This window comes from Canis lupus, chromosome 32 (genome assembly GCF_048164855.1).
Source record: "Canis lupus baileyi chromosome 32, mCanLup2.hap1, whole genome shotgun sequence".
Classification (NCBI taxonomy): Eukaryota; Metazoa; Chordata; class Mammalia; order Carnivora; family Canidae; genus Canis; species Canis lupus.
In genome coordinates, this window is record NC_132869.1 from 35190253 (window position 1) to 35217863 (window position 27611).

The 27611-nt window shown below is 35.9% G+C and overlaps 1 protein-coding gene across 8 annotated transcripts in view; it reads left to right on the forward strand.

Moving 5' to 3' along the window:
- MAP2K5 (mitogen-activated protein kinase kinase 5) overlaps window positions 1-27611 on the forward strand; it is a 255259-nt gene that overhangs the window by 88977 nt on the left and 138671 nt on the right. For all 8 annotated transcript variants that reach the window (XM_072809330.1, XM_072809331.1, XM_072809329.1 and 5 more), the window contains 4 exons: window positions 5868-5936; window positions 6041-6122; window positions 19540-19601; window positions 25388-25436. In XM_072809330.1, the coding sequence (XP_072665431.1) occupies window positions 5868-5936; window positions 6041-6122; window positions 19540-19601; window positions 25388-25436 (262 nt within the window). The remainder of the gene's footprint in view (window positions 1-5867; window positions 5937-6040; window positions 6123-19539; window positions 19602-25387; window positions 25437-27611) is intronic.

A 27611-nucleotide genomic window follows, 5' to 3' on the forward strand; every position in this document is an offset into this window, starting at 1 on the left:
AAGACTCCAGGGGCCCCTTGGCAGATCCCTGGATCCTTCTCTCTTTGGTCTTCTGTCTGGGAACTCTAGCTGCCTTGGCTTCCTTAGACCCCTCCCATTCTGTCTCCTCAATGTAGGGAGATGGCTGAGCTTTGCCTAAATTTCTCTCCCTACACAGGGGCCTACATACTCTCTAGTCTGTAAGGCAGGCAGTCTTAGGGCTCTTCTTACTTTTTTTCTCTCTCTCAAGAATCATTGTCCTGTTTTAACTGTTGTCAATGTCTGGGAGCCTGTTAATTTTTCTGGGTTTGGTATTTTTTATTTTAGATCTCTTCCTTTCTTGTCATCGCTATAATCCAGATGTTGTTTTTTCTCTCATCAGACATTAAACATTTAAAGTGTTCTCTAAGAAATGGAAGCTACCATTTATCAATCATTTATACTGTGCTAATAAATGAGTGCTAATAAGTTCTAATAAGCAGACTATTACTCTTTCCTCATTTAATTATTAATTAATTAATAAATAGCTTGCTGAAGGTTCCACAACTAATAAGCAATAGAACTAAGACTTGAAGTCAGGCAAGTCTTGCCTCAAGTTCATGCTCTTAGCCTGTATACTTTATTGCTACTCATTGTCCTTAAATTTGGTTTTCTAAAGCATAGTTCTGGTCACATCTCTTCCCCTCCCAAAAGTCTTCAGAGGCTCCGTATTATTCCCAAATAAACTAAAAACTATACGGGATGAAACCCAAGATCTTGCACAGTATGTTATCAGCCTACTTTTTATAGCATTATCTTAATGTGTCTGAATGCTGTGCTTCTTTTAAGTTGAACTCCTCGCTTTATCTGAACCCAGGTACTTTCACACTTCAACACTTTGATTCACATATTTTTCTCTAATTAGAATGCCTTCACCCATGTCTCTACCTATCAAAATTCTTAACACCCTTCAAGGGTCAGCTCCAAAGCCTGCTCCTCTATTGAACTTACATAGATAAATCCTGTCACATATGGTCTATCTATCACTCACTCACTTTCTCCTTTGAACCTCTCTAGAATTCTCTGTATGTGTTTCTTACGGATGTTGTCACATACTGCCTTGTATTTTGCTATTAATATACTTCTGCATTTCTCCCCTTACATTGAAATCTCTTTGTAAATAGAGAACAGATCTTATTTATTTTCTTGTCTTACTCATTGAATCATCCAGAACCTTGCATTTGGGCCTAGACAAAGGACTGCATATAATAACTAGATGTTCAACACATAATTTGTTGAATGACTGAATAAATAAATTTGGTTCTTTCATTTGTTCTCTAGTTCATTCATTCATCTTTTGAAGCAGCATCTTGAAAGCAAGTTCAGCTCACATACAAAAGAAACCATAGTGTTTTTTGTATGGACCATTGCTCTCACCCAGAGTAGTTCTTATATATATATATATTATATATATATAAAAGGGTGAAATGAAAGGTTAAGAGTTAGAAGTGCATTTGATCTTTTCCTGACCCCCTCCTGACTTTTGTGTGACTTCAAGCATGTCACTTGAACCTCTCTGTGACCTCAGCTGTGAAACGGGGCTGCCTCATGTCATAGAGGGATTGTGAAGAGCAGCAAATCACAGTCCTTGTCTAAACAGAATCACCTGCAGGGCTCTGATGCCTGCATAGAATGATGAGGGAAATTTAATTTCCCAAGCCAAGTAGTCAGTTGGACCAACACTTTGAATGTCTATGGGAGCAATTAGATGAGAGTCCTTGAAAACCCATTACTTTTTTCTTCCTACCCAAAATATTTCTATTTTTGTTCTTCTAAATGTTCTTGCTTTTTTAGACTAACAAAAGATTATTATGGTATTTCCCCTTTCAGATTTCAAAGGCGGGAAAATATCACTTCAGATATTCTAAAAAGCAAGTTGAATTTTGGATAGAATAGAAAGACCTTGGATTTTTATTTTATACCACTGAATTTAGAAAATTTCTACCTTAAAAAGAACATTTTGGAAACTACTAACCAAAGATAACCATTTGATAATGACCGTAACTCATGAAATTTGTTTCTAACTTGCTTTTTTGGGACGTGGGGTTATTGTAGGTAAGCAAGATAGTTGCAAGCAAGTAGAGCAGAAAACAAATAAAAATAGCCATCTTTCAACCAGAACCTTTTTATGTCTTTAATGTATTCTATAAGATCTTTCAAAATACAGCTTAACAGCTTTCCTAATATTTTTTATTTTCTAACTGGGAAAAAGTCATGTAAGAAGAAATTTCTTAGCTTGTATATAGCATGTGCTGATTATCATTCTTTGACTGCTTTGGGTTTCTGCTGCTTTTAAACTAGCATTTAAATGGACCGTTTGATTAATCATTTGTATACTGACTGTAATCCTCCCAAATTTCCTTTCTGAGTTGTACATACTGTAAAAGACAATTATGTCGCCACAGATTAAATAAGCGAATTAAAACAGAATAGAGGCTTAATTTGACCTGTGATTTTGCTCTCTTTCCCTTTAGTGCAGCGTTTGCCACTCCAGCAAATAAATGAAGTCATCCATGACAGCTTGTGATGAATTGCCGTATTTATACTGTATATTTTAATAGCCTCACACTAATTTAAATTGAGCACAGAGTAAATTATAATTCAGTCACTTGACTGCTTATATTTAACTTGACAACTCATCCTTATTTGTCCTGGAGGTGTAGTGGAGAGCAGCAGAAATGCATCCAGGTATTTCAGTTTCTCATTTTAACCCTTTCTCTGTGAAACTCCTTCATGTGCAGATCCTCTCCGGTTTGAAAAATTGAGCTCTTCTGAAGGAGAAAATATCAAAATAATAATGAAGACTCAAGGAGTCCATACTTTCCTTGTACTTTAAAAAGAAAATTTGTGTTTGCCATGATTTTTTTCCATTGCTTTCAAATAAGGAATTAGACTTATTTTTAGCAGTTTAAAAGCTCACTGTCAGGAATGCCCAGGGGAAGGAGAATTAACCTTCTACCTAGAGTGCCAAGTCTCCCAGAAAATAGAAGAACATTTCAGTAGAGTTATTTTAAGGTGAATTTTACTTTCCCTCTTAAGTTCCAGAAATTACTTTATTCACTTTCGCACCATTATGGAATCTCCACTGTTCTGGACCATAACAAATACCAAGAATGATCCAGATCCATTAGAATTATTACTTGATATATTTTAGGTCAGTGTGGCACTTTTATTTATTTTGCTGTTTATGTCTTCAGTTTTAAATTCAATTGAAGAAATCAAACAATCCACCTCCTTCCTGTCTAGAAACAGCTTCTTATTTAGAGGATTATGGTTATAAGGAGTACTTTAATTAAATCCCACATCACTTAATGGGCGCTGCTGTAAGTAAGACCCTGTGCTGGGTACTGGGTGTAGGGGGAAGGGGACGAGAGAGGAAGATGCCCAAAGCTCAGTCTTTGCCCTCAGGGGCTTACAACCACTTTACTCTCTAGGCTTGTGGTGTTAGGAGATAGGCATGAATGCCAAGGCATAATGTAATAAGGAGAAATACCAAGGACCGGAGCTAGAGGTAAATTCTAATGGAGGGCTTGGGGCTGGCTTCATGGAGGTAGTGGTGGCATTCAAGCTGGGTCCAGAAGATAAAAAAGGTTTTATAATTAGTAACTGTGGGGTGGGTGGGGTGGAGTGGGGAAGCACACCTCAAGTGGAGGGAACGTCAAGAGCAAAGACTGAAAGTGGGGAAAGCACAGGATGTGTGTGTGGACCACCAGTACAAAAGCACCTAGTTTTTGCATTGGTGGTACAGTGGTGAGCATAGCTGCCTTTCAAATCACCTGGCTTCACGTGAGAATTGGGTTTGTGGTGGGGAGTAGTGGGAAAAGGAGATGGAATAACTAGATTGTGGAGGAATTCTCTCAATGTCGTGCTAGATTTTTAATGTTATGCTAGACCATGGGCACCTAATTAAGGTTCTTGATCAAGGGAATGATATGTTTACAGCCAGTAATTTGGGGTTAATTGCAAAGTGTTGGCTAATCATGTCGATCCTGTCATTTCTGGATTGGGGGCCTGAAGATACTGTATATCTTAGTAGTCATACAGAATACTGAATAAATGGCATTTTTGAAACCTTGGGTAAGTGGTTCTCAACCTTACTTTCCGTTCAAAATCAGGTGGAGAGTTTTTTAAGAATAATAAAATGTGATGTGATCCCAACCAAAGATTGATTCCATTCTTCTGGGGTAAGACCAGTGCACCAGGATTTGTTTAAAGTACCTTCATGTATTGGTATAAATACTTTTATATAAAAGTAATTATAATATGAGGCCAGGTTTGAGGATCACTGCTCTAAGGTAATAATAAGTTCATTTCTTTTAGTTTTTTGGAGTGAGAGTCCCTGTATGTCCCCTTGACATAGTGGTGTGAATTGTTTCGATATTTTGTGGCCTGGAATTGAAACACACTAGATGAATTCATTTTGTCACTAAGTTTTATACAGGAACAAAAATGTAAGTGATTATTGTTGGCAAACAACTATTGATCAGGAGAAATGTTTAAATGTTTCTTGGCAGTTTTGTATTACACTTACAATCTGGTTTAGTGAGAGCTTTTATAAATAACCCTAAAGCAAAAACTCTTGATAGAAACTGGCCGTGCCTTTTTCCCCCCTCACTTCTCCCTCCCTCAAATGAATGTCAGTACTATAAAATGTGTGTTTTAGAATTATCCTCTTCTTTTCTTACTCTATCAGCAGTTTGCAATTCATAATTTATGGTAATTTTCCAGTATGAGTATATATATTCTCCAGTTGTAATACAAAATGTGGTTCAGTGTTGGATAGTGTATAACTGCACTATTGTATCCATGAATGTTAAGTTTTTATCTAGAAATGTCTAGAGTCAGAAACTCTGCCACAAATCTTAAAAATTACCTTTCACCTATTTTATTCTCAACACTGTCTTTTTTAAGTAAAAACAATTTCCCTTGAATTGGCTTCACTGAACTGTTCAGTAAAATTTGAACAATTGATGGTCTCCTTTCTTAAGAAACAAGTGTTTGAAATAAATTAGAATTTATTCTAAGTTTGTAAATTATTTTACATTTCCATGTTATGAGTCTTTCTCAGTGGTTGGTACTTTAAGGAAAACCATAAACCACTGGGACATTCTAAGAGGCGTCCTGGGAGTCAGGGAGGGACCCTGACATTGCCAGACTGTGTGGCTTCTCAGTACCTTGGTTTCTTCCTTTAAAACAAGAAAATTAGGCGGGATGAGCACTGGGTGTTATGCTAAATGTTGGCAAACTGAACTCCAATAAAAAAAATTCTTAAAAATAATAAAACAAGAAAATTAGATGAAATAATTTCTGTGGTTCCTTCAAGCTCCAGCATTTTATTATAGTATTAGCAAAGAAACATGATTTTGAAGAATATAAATAGATACTGTATTTTTTAAAACTCCATTAACTAAAAAGCCCAACTTAAATATCATTTTTACTCATCATCCTCTCTGCTTATCACCTAGTATTTGAACAAGACAATTTTTCTTTTAATGGTTTCAGGGTCATTCCTTTCTCCGTTTTCTGGAAATAACCAATGTGGCCAAAATAGGGTATATAAATTAAGGGTGTTATAACTTAACTGACTTTTAAAGCCATTAATACTGACCTTTGAGACCTGGCTTTTTCCTTGGTCCCATCAATCACTTCTCTACCACCTCCCCCAATACAAAGGGTTAGGCAGATGTGGGTACAGTTTTATTCCTGGGGGTTATAGTAGTGGAGAGGAGCAAGGGGCAATGAATAGAGGAAACACCATATTTTTTCCTTTTTAAATTTCATGGTGAGTATAGTTATATTTAATTTAAAGGAGAATATATATGTGAATGTTGATTCCTTTCTGTATTTAGGTCATACTACTAGATATTACACTGGAACTTCAGAAGCAAATTATGTCTGAATTGGAAATTCTTTATAAGGTAATTTTTTCTTGGTCTTTTTTTTTTCCCCATAAAGCATCTTATGGTATTGGCTGGCAGTTTTTTTTTTTTTTTTAACTATTTTTGTCTTATTTTTGTTACAGTGTGATTCATCATATATCATAGGGTTTTATGGTGCATTTTTCGTAGAAAACAGGATTTCAATATGTACAGAATTCATGGATGGTGAGTTTTCCCTATTATAATACTTTTAAAATGATTTGGGAGGTAGAGTGCTTTAAAACCTGATTCTGATATAAATGTCATGTAGAATTAAAAATAATTAAAATATACCAATAATGACCTCCTTTATACTCTAAAACATCTCAGTGTTAGAGGTTCCTGGTGTTAAATATTTAGAGCTGAGCTATAATTTCAAGAATGTAATTTCATTTACTTTTATTGAAAATTTAAATAGAACAGATTAAATGCTGGTCTAATCGGTGGTTTGATATTTGATTCTTCCATACAATCTGTCTTTACTTGCAAAACAGATGTTCTGTTCTTTTAATGTTTCAATAGCCAAAACAGATTTTCTTTTAAAGAAATCTATTAACCCAATGTCCTGTGTCTTTTAGAAAGAAATCAGTTCTTAATTGCAAGATAAGAAATTGTTTTTCAACACAGCTGTTTAGCCAAGATGTGTTTAGTTTTCTTTGGACTCCAGCCGTTTCCTTTCATATGTATTTTTCATTCAATTCTATGTTGGTAACTCTTTCTTGATCTGAAGATTTTGGCAAAATGCAGATTTCCTGGTACCCTATTCCTGAAATGATATCACCATTGTTATTTACCCATTTTAAATCAAAGCCATCTTTAGATTTTACATATTCAGTTTTTCAATGTCTAGCCCTTTAAAACTCAACATTTTTTTAATATATTTAGTTCATTTGGGGGATTCTCAGTATATTACTGAATCACCTAGTTCATGCATTGCAAGACTTTTTAACAAGCCAGTGTTGATACCTTGATAGTATAATAAGGTATATCATGTGTTCTAAATTTAGCTTCATTAAAATATGTATTTATTGAGATGGCATATTTAATCACCATAAAATTCACCATTTTAATATACAATTCAGTGGCTTTGAGTATATGCACAAGGTTGTGCAACCTCATCATCACTAATTCCAAAATATTTTCATCATCCCAGAAACCAACTCCTTAGCCACTATTCTCTCTTTCCCCTAGTCTGTGGCAACAACTAAACTATTTTCTCTCTCTAGATTTCCTTATCTTGGACTTTTTATGTAAATGGAATCATGTGTGGCCTTTGTGTCTAGCTTCTTATACTTAACATAATGTTCTTTTTTTTTAAAGATTTTATTTATTTATTCATTCATTCATTCATTCATTCATTCATGAGAGACACAGAAAGAGAGACAGGCAGAGACACAGGCAGAGGGAGAAGCAGGCTCCATGCTTGGAGCCCGATGTGGGACTTGATCCTGGGTCTCTAGGATCACATCACGTGCTGGGCTGAAGTCAGTGTTAAACCCCTGAGCCACTCAGGCTGCCCCTTAACATAACATTCTTAAGATTTATCCACGTTGTAGCATGTATCAGTCCTTCATTCCTTTCTATGGCCAAATGATAATCCATTGTGTGGATGTACCACATTTCCTTCATTCATTCATCAGTTGATGGGCATTTAGGTGTTTCCACTTTTGGGCTGTTGTGAATAATGCTGCTCTGTGTGTTTGTGTACGAGTTTTTGTGTGGACATATGTCTTAAGTTCTCTTGAGTGTATATATCTAGGAGTTAAATTACTGGGTTATATGGTAACTCTATTTTTTTTGAGGAACTGCCAAACTGTTACATTCTATTTCACACCAGGTTGCCTTCAAGGCTGCAGTAACAGAGGGTTCCAATTCCTCCACATCTTTGCCAACACTTGTTATTGTGTGTCTTTTTATTATAACCTGGTGAAAAATGGTATCTCTTTAGTTTTGATTTAGATTTTCTAATGGCTAATGACATGGACAATATTTCCATGTGCTTATTGGCCATGTGTATCTCTTCCTTGGAGAAATGTGTATTCAAATCCTTTGTCTTTACATGGATTACTTGTGTTTTTATTGTTGAGTTGAAAGAATTCTTTTAATATTCTGGATACTACACTCTTATCAAATGTATGATTTGCAAATATTTTCTTCCATTCTGTGAATTGTCTTTTCATTTTCTTGATAGTGCCCTTTGAAGCACAAAAGTTGTAAAATTTGGTGAAGTTCAGTTCATCTGTCTTTTCTTTGGTTATTTATGTTTTAGATACTATATATAAGAAATTATAATCCAAAGTCATGAAAATGTACACCTGTTTTCTTCTAAGAGTTTTATAATTTTCACTGTTACACTTAAGTTTCTGATCCATTTTGAGTTAATTTTTGTATATGATACAGAATCCACATCCATTCTTTTACATGTGAATATCCAGTTGTCCTAGCACCACTTGTTAAAAAGATTATTCTTTCCCATTGAATTTTCTTGGCCCTCTTGTCACAAATTTATTGACCATGAAATGCATTTCTGGGCTCTTGATTCTACTCCATTGATCTATTTGCCCATCCTTGTGGCAGTACCAGACTGTACTTGCTTGCTTTTACCTTATTATTCTAGATTATTTTAGCTTTGTAATAAGATTTTTAATTAAGCGTGAGTAAAAAAAAAAAAAAAAAATTAAGCGTGAGTACTCCAACTTTATTCTTTCTCAAGATTATTTTGGCCATTCTGGGTTCCTTGCATTTTCATATGAATTTTATAATCAGCTTGCCAAAAATTTACACACCAAAAAAATCAAGCTAGGATTTTGGTACAGATTCCAGTGAATTTATTCATCAAACTGGGGAGTATTGCCAACCTAACAATATTAAGTCTTCCACTCCATGAAGACACAGTATCTTTCTATTTATTTATATCCTCTTTAATTTTTTTCAGTGATGTTATATAGGTCTCAGTGTTCAAGTTCTACATTTCTTTTGTTAAATTTATTCCTAAATATTTTTTTATTCTATTGTAAATTGAACTTTTAATTTCATTTTTGAATTGTTCATTGCTAGTGTGTAGATATATCAATGATTTTTGTATATTGATCTTGTATCCTGCTACCTTTCTAAACTTGTTTCTTAACCCTAATAGGTTTTTTAAAATTCCTTAGGGTTTTCTATATAGATCATGCCATCTGCAAATAGATCTAGTTTTACTTCTTTCTTTCCAGTCTGGATGCTTTTTCTCTTCCTTGCTTGATTATCCTGGCTACGATGTCAAATACAAGTGGTAAAAGCAGACATCTTTCTTTTGCTCCTGATCCTAGAAGGAAAGCTTTTAGTCTTTCACCATTAAGTGTGGTTTTAGCTGTGAGTTTTTAGTAGATGGCCTTTATCAGGTTGTGAAAGTCTCCTCTTCCAAGCTTATTGAATATTTTTATATTGAAAAGACATTAGATTTTATCAATTGGTTTTTCTGTATTTATTGAAATGATCATGTAGGGCACCTGGGTGGGCTAGTTGGTTAAGCATCCAATTCTTGATATCAGCTAAGGTCATGATCTCAGGGTTGTGAGATTAAACCCCACATCAGGCTCCATTCTCAGTGCTGAGTCTGCTTAAGATTCTCTCCCTCTGGGCAGCCTATGTGGCTCAGTGGTTTAGCGCCACCTTCATTCCAGGGCCTGATCCTGGAGACCCAGGATCAAGTCCCATGTCTTGCTCCCTGCATGGGCCTGCTTCTCCCTCCGCCTGTGTCTCTGCCTTTCTCTCTCTCTCTCTCTCTCTCTCTCTCTCTCTTTTTCTCTCATGAATAAATAAAAATCTTAAAAAGATTCTCTCCTTCTTCCTTTGCCCCCCCATGTGTATGTGTGTGCACACTCTCCCTCTCTCCTCTCAAATAAATAAATCTTTTTTAAAAAAGAAATGATCATGCTTTTTAAATCCACTATCCTATAATTATGGTGTATTGCATTAATTGATTTTTGCATGGTGAACCCATCTTGTATTGCTGAGATAATTCCACTTGGACATAACATATAATCCTTTTTATATGTTGCTGGGTTCAATTTGCTGTATATTTTTTAATTTTTATATTTATATCCTTTTTAAAAATATATTTATTTATTCGACAGAGAGAGAGAGAGAGAGTGCACAAGAAGGGGGAGTGGTAGGCAGAGGGAGAGGGAGGAGCAGGCTCCCTGCCTAGGAGAGAGCCCAATATGGGGCTGGATCCCAGGACCCCAGGGATCATGACCTGAGCCGAAGGCAGACACTTAACTGACTGAGCCACCCAGGCAACCCTACCTTTATATACTTAAGGAATATTGATCTACAGTATTCTTTTCTTATAATGTCATTGTCTGATTTTGGTGTCATGATAATTCTGTCCTCAAAGAGGGAGTTGGAAAGTGTTTTATCCTCTTCTAGTTTTTGAAAGAATTTGTGAAGGATTTTTGTTAATTCTTCTTTAAACATTTGTTAGAATTCACCAGTGAAGCCATTTGGTTCTGGGTTTTGTTTGTGAGTAGTTTTTATGGTCAAGTGTCCTCTGTTGCTGATTATCAGAAGTCCAAGCACTTCTGCCCACTGCATCTTAGTATGGAGTTGCCTAGGAAAACATAGTACTATGAAGCACTGATTTACCAGTGCTTTACTCACATAAAAAAAAAAGAGACATAGAAAGATTAATTTTGGTAGTGAGTGTCATTTCCTTGTGGCAAACAGCAGGTCCTTCCTGACAGTGTATGCGGGGCCTTTGACCTACACACACTCCTTGTGCTGCACCAAAAGGATCCTCCACCCAACCCCCACTCCTGTGGTGTCAGAAATGCTTATGCAGGACAAAGGAGTACACATGGAGCCTGAAACAGGGAAAGATATCCCAAAACAGGGAGGTAAACCCAGCCCAGCATATGCTATATGGGCTCTTTATCTGTTGGTAAGCAGGTGTTTTAGGCTCAAGGCCCATTCTTATGCAGCCAAGTAGGATTCGAAGAATACTGAACATTAGACTGTTTTTCTTAATAGTGTTTTTTTTTAATTGCAGTATAACACATATAACATTTATCACATTAACCATTCTTTAAGTGTGTAGTTCATCAGCATTAACTGCCATCATCTATCTCTAGAACTCTTTGCATCTTGCAAAACTAAGACTCTCTATCCATTAAACCAGTAACTCCTCACTGCTTCCAACCCCCAGCCCCTCGCAACCAACATTTGCTTTTTGTTTGCGTGAATTGGATGATTCTGGGTACTTCATTAAAGTGGAATCATACAGTATTTGTCTCTTGGGGACTGGCATGTTTCACTTTTATAATGTCCTCAAGTTCATTCCATGCTGTTGGATGTGTCAGATTTTTTTTTTCCTTTTTAAGACTGAATAATATTTCTAAGTAGTTTTTTGATTACAAATCAATTTCTTTACTAATTATAGGTATTCAGAATGTCTATTTCTTCTTGAGTCAGTTTTGATAGTTTGTGGCTTTCTAAAATTTGTCTGTTGCATCTAAATTTTCTAATTTGCTAATATACAGTTGTTCCTAGTATTCTTTTGTAATCATTTTTATTTCTGTAAAGTTGGTATTTTCTCTCTTTCATTCCAGATTTTAGTAATTTGAATCTTTTCTCTTTTTTTCTTGGTCAGTGTAGCTAAAAGTTGGTCAGTTTGTCTTTTTCAAAGAACCAACTTTGGTTTCTTTGATTTTTCTCTATTTTTCTATTATGTCATTTATCTCTTCTCTAATACTCATTTATTTCTTCTACTACCTTCTTGCTCTTCTTTTTCTAGTTTTTTTAAGGTGGAAAGTTATGATACTGATATGAGATCTTATTTAATGAAGGCATTTGTAGCTTATACATTTCCCTTTAAGCACTGCTTTAACTACATCCTAGAAGTTCTGATACGTTGTGTTTTCATTTTCATTTATTTTAAAGTATTTTCTAATTCCCCATAAAGGAAATCCCTTGCAATTTCTTTTTTGACCGATTTTCAGTTAGGAATATGTCATTTTCCACATTGAATGTCCTTCTGTTGTTGATTTCTAATACTCTTTTGAGGTCAGAGAACATACTTTATATGATTTCAATCCTTTTAAATTTATTGAGACTTGTTTTATGCCCTAACACTGTCTATTCTGGAGAATGTTTCGTTTGAAATAAGTCAATTGGAGAAGGACAAACATTATATGGTCTCATTCATTTGGAGAATACAAATAATAGTGAAAGGGAATAAAGGGGAAAGGAGGAAAAATAAGTGGGAAATATCAGAAAGGGAGACAGAACATGGAAGACCCCTAACTCTGGGAAACGAACTAGGGGTGGTGGGTGGGGAGGTGGGTGGGGGGTGGGAGTGACTGGATGGGGGGAACTGAGGTGGGCACCTGACAGGATGAGCACTGGGTGTTATTCTGTATGTTGGCAAATTGAACACCAATAAAAAAAATAAATTTATTATTAAAAAAAAAAAGAATGTTTCGTTTGCACCTGAGAAGACTGTTCTGCCCTTGTGGTGAGATGTTTTTTAGATGACTGGTAGGTCTAGTTGATTTACAGTGTTAAGTATTTTACTGCCTTATTGATTTTCAGTGTTCTTCTATTCATTACTGAAAGTGGGATGTTGAAGTCTTCAAGTAATATTTTTTGATTGTCTATTTCTCCCTTCACTTCAATTTATGCTTCACATATTTTGGCATTCTGTTGTTAGGTGCATAGGTGTTTTTAATTGTTATATCTTCACAATGGATTGACTCTTTTATCCTTATAAAATGCATTTATTGGGATGCCTGGGTGGCTCAGTCAGTTTAAGCATCTGCCTTTGGCTCGAGTGATGATCCCAGGGTCCTGAGGTCAAACCCCATATCGGGCTCTCTGCTCAGCAGAGAACCTACTTCTCCCTCTCCCTCTGTTCCTCCCCTGTTTACACTCTCTCTGTCAAAATAAAGAAATAAAATCTTTTAAAATGAAAAATAAATAGGGACGCCTGGTGGCTCAGTGGTTGAGCATCTGCTTTTGACTTGGGGTGTGATCCCAGGGTCCGAGATTGAGTCCCACCTCAGGCTCCTGCAGAGAGCCTGCTTCTCCCTCTGCCTATGTCTCTGCCTCTCTCTCTCTCTCTCTCTGTGTGTGTGTGTGTGTCTCTCTCTCTTTCTGTCTCTCATGAATAAATACTTTTTAAAAACAATAAAATAAAAAATAAATAGGATAAAAAGTGTTAATCTCTAGTCACTATATTTATCTAAAAGTCTATTTTGTCTGATATTCATATAGTCATCCCAGCTCCCTGTTGATTCTTATTTGCTTGTTGTATCTTTTACTATTGTTTTGCCTTCAAACTATTTGAGTCTTTGTTTTTTTTTTAATTTTTAATTTAATTTTATTTTATTTATGATAGGCACACAGTGAGAGAGAGAGAGAGAGGCAGAGACACAGGCAGAGAGGGAGAAGCAAGCTCCATGCACCGGGAGCCTGACGTGGGATTCGATCCCTGGTCTCCAGGATCACGCCCTGGGCCAAAGGCAGGCGCTAAACCGCTGCGCCACCCCGGGATCCCCCTATTTGAGTCTTTGAATCTAAAGTGCATCTCTTAAAAAAAATAAAATAAAATAAAATAAAGTGCATCTCTTGTAGACATCATAGAGCTGGGTCATTTTTTTAATCTATTCTGCCAATCTGTCAGTGTTTAATTCATTTACATTTAATATAATTACCAGGAGTGCCTGGGTGGTGCAGTCAGTTAAGTGTTTGACTCTTGCTTTCAGCTCAGGTTGTGATCTTGGGGTCATGAGATGGAGCCCCACATCAAGCTCTGCACTCAGTATGGAATCTGCTTGAGATTCTCTCTACTTCTCCCTCTACCCCTGCTTCTCTAAAATAATAAGTAAATCTTTAATATAATTTCTAGCAAGGTAGGATTCATATCTGTCATTTTACTACTTGTTTCAAGTCTTATATCTTTTCTCTGTTTTCTCTGTTTCTCCATTATTGCTTTATTTTATGTTAAATAGATATTTTTTAATGTATTGCTTATATTCTCATGTGGTTTCTTTTACTATATTTTTTGAGTTATATTTTTGAATTTCCTAGAGATTATAGTTAACATTTTAACTTGTAACAATTTAGTTCAGATTGATACCAACTTTTTTTCAAGTATATAAAAACGTTGCTCCTTTATAGCTACATTCTTTCCCTCTCCTTTGTGCTGTTGTCATATGTTACATCTTTATAAGTTGTGTACTTCTTAACACAGATTTATACCTATTGCTTTATGCAGTTCTGTTTTAAATCAAATAGAAAAAGACTTATAAACAGGAAATACATTTATCCTGTCTTTTATATTTACCTATGTAGTAACCTTTATCAGTGTACTTTATTTCTTCATCTAGATTTGAGTTACTACCTAGTAACTTTCCTCTGAAATTTGAAGGGTTCCCTTTTATTTCTTAAAAGATTTTATTTATTTATTAGAGAGAGAGAGCAGGAGGAAGAACAGAGGAAACAAGGGGGGAGAGAGAATGAGAGAGAGAGAATCTCTAGCAGACACTGCACTGAGCGCAGAGCCCTATGTGGGATTCGATCTCACAACCCTGAGATCATAACCTGAGCCAAAACCAAGAGTCAGACACTTAACCAACTGAGCCACTCAGATGCCCCAAAGATTACACATTTTTAATACTTTAAGTCCTTACCTTAAAACATTCACTTTACAGCCCAAATATAACTGTCTTTTTTGAGACAACTCCTTTCTAGGCTGAGCTGCCTAAAGCCTGTCTCTTTAACTACTGCTTGGCAACTTCCCTTTACTCCATGTAATGAGTCCCTGAACAATAAAATTTCCTGCTTTTCGTATTTTGTTCTCCAGTTCTCATCTCTGTGCTATTTACCACATCAACTGTCCTAAAATTTTATTAACTTTTCCAGATCTGACCTCCTCCTTTCACCTTCAGAGATAATATAGACTTTCAGGTATGAGCTCTCACAGTTCCTTGTGCATCCACCTGTAGCTTAGCCACACGTGCCCCTTCCTGATTGTCCTTGTACGTGAAGTGCTTCATAAGGTCAGTCCCTCCACATGTACGTCCACTTGGTAGAGTTCTCTCCATCAATCTCCCTCTCTCTTTTGGTTCTTCATTTTCTCTGGTACAGCAAAATGTACCCCAAAAATATATAGACCAAAAACTATGTACCACTGTCTATCATTTCTTCTTTTCCCTTCCCATTGCAGTTAAACTTCTTGACAACTTTCTCCCAACCCTGAGATTGTTCCTTTAGTGTAAATTCTCACTATTTTAATCTCATATTAGTCCTTTATTTCCAAATACTTACTGAGCATTTTCCTATAGACACTGTTCTAAACCTGGGACTTAATTCCTGTCATTATAGCACTTAAATTTTAAAAGGGGAGGCTCAGAAGAAACACACAGTACACTCTCCAAGAGGGATATCTTGTTAGAACATAAAGCATGGCAGGGATGCTATGGGATGACTATGGGAGAGGAGGAGCTACAGAGGATGGTCAGGGATAGCTTTGTCATGGGATTGACATTTTAGCAGAGACTTTAATGTCAATGAGCCACTCAGCAAAGGTCATGGGGAAATGCACCAAGGTGGGAGCAGGCTTGGTATACTCAAGGCCCTACCAGAGTGACTAGCAAGTGATGAGAGGCCCTGGGGCCAAGCAGGGGGCCAGAGAAGTAAGTGGAAACGAGATCGTATAGGCTATGTAAGGAAGTTGTGTTTCCATCTGAATTGGGATGTCAACGGAAATTCAAGGAAGGGAGTGATGTGATATGCCGTCTCATTGAGTAAAACACAAATTCGTTGAATAAAACACAAACTCCTCAGAAATGCTCAAATATAGCATCTCAGAATATATGCCCATGTTTTGAAATTTCCATCTTGGGAATAAATTTTTTTCCCCAAAACCCACATTGTAGAGAAAGAAAGGGAGAATCAAGTATTCCCTTGAGTACTTGAAAGAAAAGGCTCTTTGTTCTTTCAACTAACAGAGGCTAAAAGAGCTTCTTCTGAAATTTTTGCTTATGGTTCAGATTTTAATTTTATTGGTATTGATAATACTATTAATAATACTAATTTAAGGATAATTTTGAGATGAATATGACAGTATTGTTGCTTCTCATTCATTTATATATATTTGTGTGTATCCTACCTGCAAGACACTACCTTATATTTTAGCCTTGTATTAGATAAGTGCAGACCTTATGCCATGAATCCTTTTAGCTTAGTTACAGGAGAATGATAGCTCTAATTCATCAAGAGAAGTGTAGAGTTTGGCAGTTGAGATTTTTTTTTTTTTTTTTTTTTTTTTTTGCTAATCTATTAGCACTCTTCTTCCTGGTTCCAATGTTGGATGGTGGCATGCAATGAAATGACTGGTTAGGGGTGATCTGAGGCTAGGGAAGAGAGAAGTGACAGGCCACAGAGAGGAAACCAGTGACGTCCCCTTACAACCATGAATAAAAGGTTCAAATCAACGTGCAACATAGAAATTAGTTTCTAAATGCCTTGAATACCATTTCTCAGCTAAGATTAACTATCTGAGTGTGTAAGGGTAATATCACATTACATTAAACTGTAAAAAAGTTCACATGTGATTCTCAAGCTCTATGATGTTACAGGGAAACCTTTTAAATGTTTGGGTTCAAAGACTGAGACCTTTCCTGAGCTCTACCATCAACTGACTCATGGCTGTGACTAGAAAACTTATCTTTCTGGGACTGAGTTTCCTCCGTAGCATTAATGTTGGATGATTTGATGAGTCTAAGAATTATCTTTTTGGGCTAGGCCTGTAGGGTAGAAATGATAGTAAAACTCAGTGATAATTCAACTGAAAACTCTCATTTTTAGCCTAAGAATAATTTAATCACACAAAGAGAACTTATTAAACTAAATAGAAACTCTTGATTCTGAGTGGATCTGACAGTGATCTCTAATGACTATGTCAAGGACAGGATGAATGTGATGACACAAAGCCAGTACATAAAGCTTTACCCATGTAGATGGCTAAGGAGAGTGGAATATAACTGACAGTAAATGGATTTTTGCCTCAAAATGAAATTCTTTTTTGGCTTGTTCTACCAATAAAGATAGTAATGTAATCTTTGGCTTTTCCATTTAGCTTGTTGTCTATTGATTGTCTGTTTGGTTAATTAAACTCTGATTTATATCTTACGTAAAAAAAAATCTCCTCTTAGGACTTCTTACTAGTATATGTGAATGGATCTGCACCTCCGACTTTTGAGCCACTCAACCTTCCTTTCCCTTCACAAGGGATTGGTCCGATACACTGTATTTGTCGGTCTTCCAAATACCAGCATGTAAAGCTTGATCTTCTTGAGACTGTTTATCTTTGCAATTTGCTAATTCATTTGAAAGATCAATGAGAACATGAAAGGTTCTCTTACCATATTTTCACTTTTATTGCATCTATAATAAAAATGTTATTTTAGTAAATAAAGATGGCTCAGTTCATTGCAGAGGTGTTTTTTTTTTTTTTTTTTTTCCATTATCTTCAGGTAGCACCCAGAGCCAAAGCCAAAGCATATGAAGTTAAGTCACACTGTGGTTTTTCCAGCTTCTTTTAAGAATCTGGAAGCTACAAGTCCGAGTTACCTAAAGAAGTGATCATTTTTCTGATAAATACAAAGTCAGTAGCTTTATAGATAGGCAATATATATAATTCATTTTTAAAAAACATTTAATTTATTCATTCCTGAGAGAGAGAGAGAGAGGCAGAGACACAGGCAGAGGGAGAAGCAAGCTCCTCACAAGGAGCCCAATGTGGGACTTGATCCCGGACCCCAGGATCATGCCCTGAGCCAAAGGCAGATGCTCAACCGCTGAGCCACCCAGGTGTCCCTATAATTCATTTCTATAGGAAAAAATATTTTTTCTGATACTCATAGGAGAACTTGTCATATAAAAATATTTATATTTGTAAAATATGCATCACTTTAAACAAGTAACATGCTCCATTTTAGTATCACATGAGACATACTTATAAATCATCCAGTAGTAAAGTAGTTAAATATGAATTTTTAACTTCTGATTGAAATGGAAATTATTTCTCAAATATCCTGGATAATTCCCTTATAGAACTGAAAGACTAGGGGTACCTGGGTGGCTCAGTCACTTAAGCATCTGCCTTCGGCTCAGGTCATGATTCTGGGGTCCTGGGATCAAGCCTTGCATCACATTAGGCTTCCTGTACAGTGGGGAGCCTGCTTCTCCCTTTCCCTCTGCCCCTTCCCTCTCATGCTCCCATGCATATTTGCTCATATTCACGCTCTCTCTCTCTCTCTCTCTCTTTCTCTCTCTCTCTCATGTGCTCTCTGTCAAATAAATAAATAAAATCTTAAAAAAATGGAAAGACTACACCTCAATTTGACTCAAAGAAGGGTTATTACATATTGTTAAATAGCTCTCATATAATTTTATCATTAGTATGAGTGAAGTAGTGATACTTTGCATGTCTTTCTGAAATTCTTATATTACCTGTGTGAGATTGAAAACGTAACAACCAAAAAAAAATTTTTTTTAATAAAAAAAAAAAAAGAAAATGTAACAACCATACCCAAATTTACACCTCCAAGTGAATATTCGTTCCTTTAAAATAGCTAGCTGGGAAAGCTGTTAAATTATTTCAATGATGTTACTGTTGGTATGGTCTCTTCTTTTGAAACTCCTTTCAGAGCAACTATACCTATTGGTGAAGTTCAAGGGGATTTTAATTTATCTGTTTATTCATTTGACAGATATTTATCAAATAGCAACTATCTGCTAGTTATCCTTATTTCTAGATTGATGAAAACTTAAAACCAACAAGCAACATGCCCCTGGCCTTCTGTTTACAGTCTAATGGTTTTAGTTTGTGGAACTGCTAAAAACTGGATTTGGTAAAGATGAAGGATGTTAGTGAATACCATTTTAGTGAAAGATCTTATGCTGCAAGGAGATTGGTTTTTCTTTTTTACTTAGTAAAATGGTTTTCAAAGTGGTATCAAAAAGAATTTTTAAAACAAAATTCAAACCATTTTGAACTCTTAAAGTATCTTTGGAATAGACTGATTGCTTGTCTTGGTACTTAATTTGAAGAATAACATTCATTTAGATAGTTGTTAATATTACTATTTTACTTTTTTAGCTTTTTAATGTATATTTTGGATCTTATATTAGCCACATTTTGTTTGGTTAATATGAAAATTCTAAGACAGAGTCCTGGATTATATTTGAGAAAACTGTTACACAAGGTAGCTACTTAAATAGGGTTGACCTCTTGATCTTTAGTTTTGTGTATATATTTAATTTTACATAAAGTGCAGAGGCATGGCCTGCCCTTGACTAGTTTCTTTCAGTTTGTGCATGTATGTGATTATACACCTGGAAATAAAATGGAAATACCTAGTTATGCTTCATCTGGAAGTATGATATTATGTCATAATAAAATTGGACTAAAAACCAATTCTACCCTTGACATCCAATGCACAGTGTAAAAAGAAGAGAAGAAAAAAAAATTCTCACAGAGAATACACAGAGGAGGAGCCCAATGCAGTATTGTGGTAGTTTTATTTATAATAATCCAACATATCTGTCTCTACAGGGGGATCCTTGGATGTATATAGAAAAATTCCAGAGCATGTCCTTGGAAGAATTGCAATAGCAGTGAGTATATATGGCTTCAACCTTATAAATTTTGGGTGATTTAATCCTTCTAGTCAAGTCTATTCTCCTTATATCCTCAGGATGTTTTCTTTTTCTTCAATCCTTATTGACCTCCAGGGCCTTCTCTCTCTCTCTCTTTTTTAAGATTATTTATTTATGTATTTGAGAGAATGAGAGTGTAAGAGCATGAGCCAAGGGGGAGGGGCAGACAGAGAAGGAGACCAGGTTCCCCACTCAGCGGGGAGCCCCACACCAGTCTTGATCCCAGGATCCCAAAATCATGACCTGAGCCGAAGGTACATGCTTAGCCAACTGAGCCACCCAGGCACCGCTGACAGGGCCTTCTTAACTCTCTTGTCATTTTTGCTTTTTCTTGTTTTCATAGACCAACCCACAATAATAACATAATCACATGACATGCTTCAGACTTACGGGTTCTGTGACCTATTTTATTTTCATGTGTATACTGACCTTAGTACACTTGTTAACCAGTAAAATTTCCAGGTTCTTCAACAAGGAAACAGTTTGGGGGACATTTTGTAGTTATAGGCATATGATTAGAAAATACATTTCAAGTCCAAATTGTTAGAATAAAACTATTTATAAAAAACATTACTTTATTTTTAAAGATTTTTGCATACTTTTTGTGTTCTTGGTTTTTCGTTTTTTCACCAACTATACCTAGGAATTTATTCCCTTTGTGATTAAAAGCAGTTTTTCTGTTTTCTAAATTCACACATAAATCGATGAAATAACTAAACTGACATTACTATAAGCTCCACATTTGAAATTTGGAATAATATAGGCGAAACAACATTTGAGAAAAGTCATGGGGTGGTGTAATAGTAAACAGTTGCTAAACTAAAGGCTCTCTGATAACTTAAGCAGTCTAATGCAGAACAAAGAGATTATATCATGTACCATTTAATTAAATGGCTGCTTTTCGCATTCATTATACATCAAACTGACAACTCAAATCCTTTAATCCAACATGGACACTTATTTAGTCTTAGTTCATTGTAATTCACAGCTTTCCTTTTTTCTTTCTAATTACTAGTGTGAACTGCCCAGGGTGATGAGAACTTTCTTTTCTGATGCTATTGCTAAGTAGCTTCTAATCTACATGTTTAGGTAGATGAGTTTAGTATGAAATTTGAGTACCTAAGTCACTATTTTAGATGAAAATAAAAATGTTTCATTTCCTCTTTTAATCTCAGAGGGGAATGAATGCTTTGTGGCTTTTGGCAGTTCTTGGCTCTAAAGTTTAATAACACGTATAATAAAGGGCAAAAAAAGGCAAGGATACCAATTGAAAAAGAAAAAAGTATATGAGTTCTATATACTCAATTATGTGTTGAACTTGGCTAAAATAGGAATCTGCCTTCTTCAGTTAGAGAAGCATGTTCTTCCTAGACTTCATAAATCTTACCTCCCTGTTGTATAGGGCATCCACACAAGGCCATTGGTCTTTTCAATTCTACTGGAATGAGAAGCCTGCAAAGTGAATGGAGTCAGCAAAAAATAATAATAATAATAATCTGGCTTCAAATACTGTGGTTACCTATTGGGTAATCAAAAATATGACAGAAATTATTTTACTGAAAGGCACTTATAAAATAAGTGCTAGCCCAAAGCATTGTTTACATTTGCCCTTACATTTTTAAAAATTAGGGTTTTTTCCCCCCTAAAATGTGTCCAGTTTCTTTAGCTTTTATGGCTCATCAGGTCATAGTAATGAAAACTGCCTGTGGCCAGAGTAAAAGAAATGCTTTTGATAATTTTGCTCTTCATCTGCCACTTTTTATAAACTCTGCTGGGGTCTAAGCTTGTATAATGCCTCCAAAGCATATTTTTAAAAAGTAATTTGATTAGGCTACAAACTTGGATAATCCTTTGTTGCAGCTCACACACACAAATGGAAGGATTCCCCCAATCAAAATAAGACTAGCAAATTGATGGTTTGTAGGTCATGGTTTGCAGCATAAATATTCTCGCAGCCTGACTGAGTTTCCAGTATCCTTAGTTGTCTTTCTTCTACTGTTCTGAAGACAGATCTGCATTGTTCCCTTGAGTTCCCTCTACGAGGCTGAGAAAGCACATGGGTGCTCTTTGCCATGTCAGAAGCAACAGAATCAGATGAACAAGGAGAGAAATAGGTGTTTATTAAATACCTCCTTGTGCCAATTGTTGATTGTTTTATGTGTAAATATTGTATCATTTAGTCTTTATAGAAAACTCTGTAAATTGTAGGTTATTGATCATATTTTATACATGTGCAAGATGAAGTGTAGGACAGTTCAAGTTATCTATAACTAATCAGTAAAGATTTAAACCCAGTGCTGTTTCACCCCAGGCCTCATGCTCTTTCACTGTGCTTTCCTAAGAGGATGAAAAAAAAGGAGAGGAAGGGCTGAAAAGGAGAACAGGGTTAAAGAGAAAAAAATAAAGAGAAAAGAAAGAGAAATATATGAGAAAGGAGTGGAGTGACACATACAATTGCTTCAGATTCTTTTCATGTCTTAGAATCATATCTAGGCATCTATCTCTTCCTCCCAAAGTTAGCTTTATTTTCCGGGTTCCAATAATCTAGCATGCTGCAGATGCCCAAAGATCCAAGGTTTGTTACAGGATGGACCCCTGTCAGCCTGTATGATATGCTGTTCAAATTTTCTCTTGTAGGATATATGGCAAGAGAATATTTTTCTAGGAAAAAAAAATTCACATAAATTGGCTGATTTCAGCCTTCCAACTTGCTCAGTGATTTTTACCTGCTTCTATTTGAACATGGTCTCCTAGAAAGAGGAATGCCTTTCTGCCATTCCCTGCCATCCTGGTGCATTTTATTTTTCCTTTCATTTCTGAAGCAATGACACTGTGTACTGTATTTTGAGTGCTAATGTTGATTGAAGTTGTCCCTGAAAGGATGTGCACTTGACATGTCAAGGAGTGAGTGATTGACAGCAGATATAAGTACTTTTAGTGTCAAGGCTTTGTCAAGTTATTGTTGTGAAACCTGGCCTACTGAATACCAATAATATCCTCTAGAATTTCAATGGACAGATTTCTAGCCCCCTGTACACTGCTTTTTATATGCTTCTAAAGGAAAATGTAGTCTATATTGACAAAGTTGGAAGAATAATACATTCTTTTTGAAGCTCTAATAAGATTCATAATTTTAGTAAGTATCATGAAATCAGTATTTGGTTTTACTTTTTTTCTGCCGGATTATCTGAATATATCAATTGCCTTCCCTTCATGTGTTTTCTGGCTATTCCTTTTTTCTGGGACCAATTTTTAGTGGTGAACCATCTTTAATGGGAAGGTTGTATAATATGCAACTAAGCTCCTAACTTGAGAAGTTTAACCCTATTTCCAGAACTCAGCGGTGGTTACTTCTATGCTAAATAAGATGGCCTCCTCCTACTACTCAAAGAGTACATTGTTTTCATTATTGTTGTTATTTTTTTATATTGTTGTTATTTTTGTAAACATTTAAGGAAATGCTTTTGCCTGTTGGTTGTCATTATTACTATTATGATATTTTCTCTTTTTTTCTACTGTCTTACTGTCCAGAACAATGTGTTTAATTGAAATGTCACTTATTCCAAATCCTGGAAGAAATAATCTGCTATAAAAATGGATTCGGTTCTCTTAAAACAGACAAACTTACCGTGGAAGTGTTCATAACTTACTAGCAGATATTTCAGGAGAATATCCCCCTCTAAGAAAACAATTAGAATGTTAATCTCTGCTGAACATGAATTGATATATATTTTACCTTTTTCTAGATCTTTAGTATTTGGAAATTTTTTTATCCCTTTGCATTTCTGTTTTTAGTATTGCTCTTAGTCTTTCTTGATCAAATAAAATCCTTTCATATTTAGCCCCAATCATCTTTTCATCATTTTCAAAATATGTATAATGGTAGGTTTCCTTATTTTTATAGTCTTGACTCTCCTAAAATTTTCTATAATGGTGGGTACTTTTAAATTCTTGAGTGATAGTGGTTCATTCATTGTATCTGATATTAAATTATGAATAGTCAGCCCTGAAATTGATATGTTCATACTCATGCACATACAGGGTCAGTAGGTGTGAATAAAAACACATGCACCCCCTTTTACAACCATTTCTATAAAAAGATTGCTAAAGCATTTAGTGATTAAACTTCCCACATAAAAGGCAGCACTTGTACCCATGTACTTAGGGTCTTAGAAACATCTTTTTTTCAGAATCTTATTTGACTAATTACTCTTAACATAAGCTGTTCAATCAAAACTCCAATCTTATTTGAATGTTTGTATTTTCTCACTTTCTTTTCTTTCTTTTTTTTTTTTAGAAATTTTATTTTATTTTATTTAAAAGATTTTATTTATTTATTCATGAGAGACACAGAGAGACAGAGAGACAGAAACACTGGCAGAGGGAGAAGCAGGCTCCATGCAGGGAGCCCAGTGTGGGACCCGATCCAGGATCGGGATTCTGGGATCACGCTCTGAGCCTTTCAAAGGCAGATGCTCAACCACTGAGCCACCCAGGTGTCCCTCTCACTTTATTTTCTTGACCTGCCCTTTAAGCATCTTGCATCCGCCAGACTGGCTTGTAAGGCTAATCATCTTGATATACTGATGATATACTTGATATACTACTTGAGTATCATTTAAAACATTTTTTTGGAAACTTTTTAAAAAATTATTTTAAATTTACAGAGAAGTTGTGAGATGCTTCCTCCAGATGCCCCAGTTATTAACAGTTAACTACATTTGGTTAAAAAAAATATATATATACGTATTTTTTTACATAAATATACATTACACACACACACACACACACACACCGACACATACACATATGTATTCTTTACCTGAAACCTTTGAGGGTAAGTTGCAGATATGGCGCTTTACCCCTAAATACTTCAGCTATATATTTCCTAAGAACAAGGACATTCTCTCACATCATCACTGTATACTGATCAAAATCAGGAAATTAGCATTGATTGGTACAAAACTATTATCTAATCAGCAGTCCTAACTCAGATTTTGCCAGTTGTCCAGTAATAATACCCTTTCTAGACCAAAAGAATAAAAATCTCTGGTCCAGCATTCAGTCTAGGATTACACATTGTATTTAGTTGTCACATCTCTGGTCTCTTTTAACCCAGAGCAGTCTCAGTGTTTCTATGTCTTTCCTGACCTTCCTTGATCTTTTTGAAGAGTACGAGGCCCCAGCACTTGGACTGTATATTTTTACCTTGGCCTGAACACTTTCGTCTCTTTCCTTCACATCATTTGAATCTGTTACTTAGAGCTCAGCACTTCAGTAAAGTCTTCCTGATTATGGGCAAGAAAAGCCATCTCTGTTCCACCCATTGCCTTCATTCATTAACTTTCAAAAAAATGTCTTTCTTAATCATAAATATCATGACTTTAAAAAAAATCCACATTCAGAAGTATAGAAAAGGAAAGCCTTTCCTCCCTGCCCACACCACCAACTGAAGATGTAGTAGATGTACTTCTAGGTCATCTTACATGCATAGACATTCATTTTTTTCATTTACCATGCTTTAGCTTCAGGACACTCTAAGACCACAAAAGGAAGGGGGGCTGTAGCTTATACACTTGACATCCTCAAAGAGCCTGGTGCAGAAATGGGAGACATTCAATAAATGCATATTGGGGTTTTCAGAGTTTTAAATGAAAAACTGTGGTTGATAATGATTATGTGTATAAATGTGGAAAGTTCCTGATAAAAATCATCATTGTGCTGTTTCTCTTTCTTAAATTTAGGTTGTTAAAGGCCTTACCTACTTGTGGAGTTTAAAGATTTTACATAGAGGTACGTACTGTGCTTATGAGTTCTGACTTAATTGTGAGGTTGGGTGGGGAGCTCTCCAGACACTTTGATTTTTAAATAAAATAAATGATGTGATATTTAAGCCAACTGATATATTTGGTAGTCAAAAAGATGGCTGCCTTATCAATGTTTTTCTTATTTTCTCTTTCAGCTGCTCTGATTTAGATTATGAGCATAGTATTTTTGTGGGTACCAAACATGTAAAAAGATATTTCATAGTATTTGAAAGTGACGGGATCTTATTCTAATCTCTAACTCTAGTTATTGCAAAGCCTTCATTTTCTATACAAGTGCATCCCTTCCTCTTATTAACACTCCAGGTATCACCAGATGCTGTTCCTTAAGAGATGGCTTCACCTACCTTGAAAGTAAAACTTTAAATAAGGAATCAGTGAATGCATCAGAAATTAGTTCCCCGGTCTGTTAACAGAACACAGGAGAAAAATAATCAGATAACTGTTGAATGTTGTAGAAGGAACCCACCTCTGTATTTCCAGTGTTCCCAAAATGTCTGAATTCATTTGGAGCAAATTATTAAATGAGAAACATGACTAGAGCAAAACAACTTTAGAGCCTCATATCACTAACAGTACTGTTTAATTTTACACATCTGTTTAGTCCCGCTTTATGCACATTTGGGGAATACAACAGCATACACATTAGATGTGATTAAAGGAAAGATTTTTTTTTTTTTTTTTTTTTAAGGTATAGGCTTTGCGAGAGGAAACAATGGATGCTTTTAATTGTATCACATCTGTCACTAAGAGTTGTTTTTGTTTTGGTTGTTTTAATATCCTAGTGATTTCAGATTTCTTCTTAAATCCCTCATCCTCTTTTGAAGAGGGTGTGTAGATTTTGACAAGTAAAACTTGCAGCTCTTGAAGGTGTTTATGCAGATTAAATAGAATAATAAACGAAAATTTCTCGTAAAGCTAGTCCCATCTATCTCTAGAGTATAGTTGGTGCAAAATGTAGACATGCAGGGTGGGTGAGCTGAGTGTTACTTAGTGTTAGTGTTACTTAGTGTTACTCTTCCTGGGAAGAAATCATCATGTGAACACATCTGGTGGGTAAGAAAACCAATGGAGCATTTTCACCACCAAGGTTAAGAGAGAATGGTATTTAACATAATATGACCTATATTGCTTCTAGTCCTTGTACTCCCACCTCCCCACACTCACCCACTCATAAAGTGGTAATAGCCATTTTAATAGCAGTTAACACACTGGTCAGTTGTTGTCATTTTATTGACTTTTATGGACATCTGCTATCCATTTGACAAAGGAACCCGAGGAAGGCATCAATTCTCAATAGCAAAGCCTTCATTAAAAGGACCTTGCCATGGAAATGCAGACATTACTGTTAAAGTGATCCTTAGGATCATCCTATATTCTAGGCATATAGCATACTTCTGGCTTATAGTGAAGTCTTCCTAGCCATAACTTTCTGTGAGCAATCTTAGTAGTAGTAAGAATTATAGTGATAGGGAAATACTGTTTAGTTGTTCTGCAGTCATCTTTGTTTTTTCTTCTTTGCAATCACTGATTTTAGTTTTACTGTTTGTTTTGGAGAAATAATTTAATTTTTCTTTGAAATGGGATCTTGATAGGCATATTTCAAATGGACTTATGCCTAGGATCTAAAAATAAAGTCTAAGGTGTATATCAGATTCCCAGAACAAGCATCTGTAATCACATGGGCAAGCGTGGTTGACCAGAGCCTCTCAGAGGTCCTCCCCGCTCTGGATGCAACTTGATCTAAAAAACGGTTCTTGGGCAGGCCTGGTCGCTCAGCGGTTTAGGGCCGCATTCAGCCCAGGGCCTGATCCTGGAGACCTGGGATCTAGTCCCTTGTTGGGCTCCCTGCTTCTCCCTTTGCCTGTGTCTCTGCCTCTCTCTCTCTCTCTCTCTGTCTCTCATGAATAAATTAAAAAAAAAAAAAAGGTTCTTAGGTCATTTACTGCAAAGTCTTCACTTTCTTTCTTTCTTTCAAAAATATTTATTTGAGAGAGAGAGAGGGAGAAAGAGAGAGAGAGAGAGAGAGCAAGCCCAAGTGGTGGAGGAGCATGGGGAGAGGGAGAAGCAGAATCCTTGTGGAGCAGGGAGCCTGATGCAGAGCCCCATATGGGGCTCAGTCCCAGGACTCGGGGATCATAAT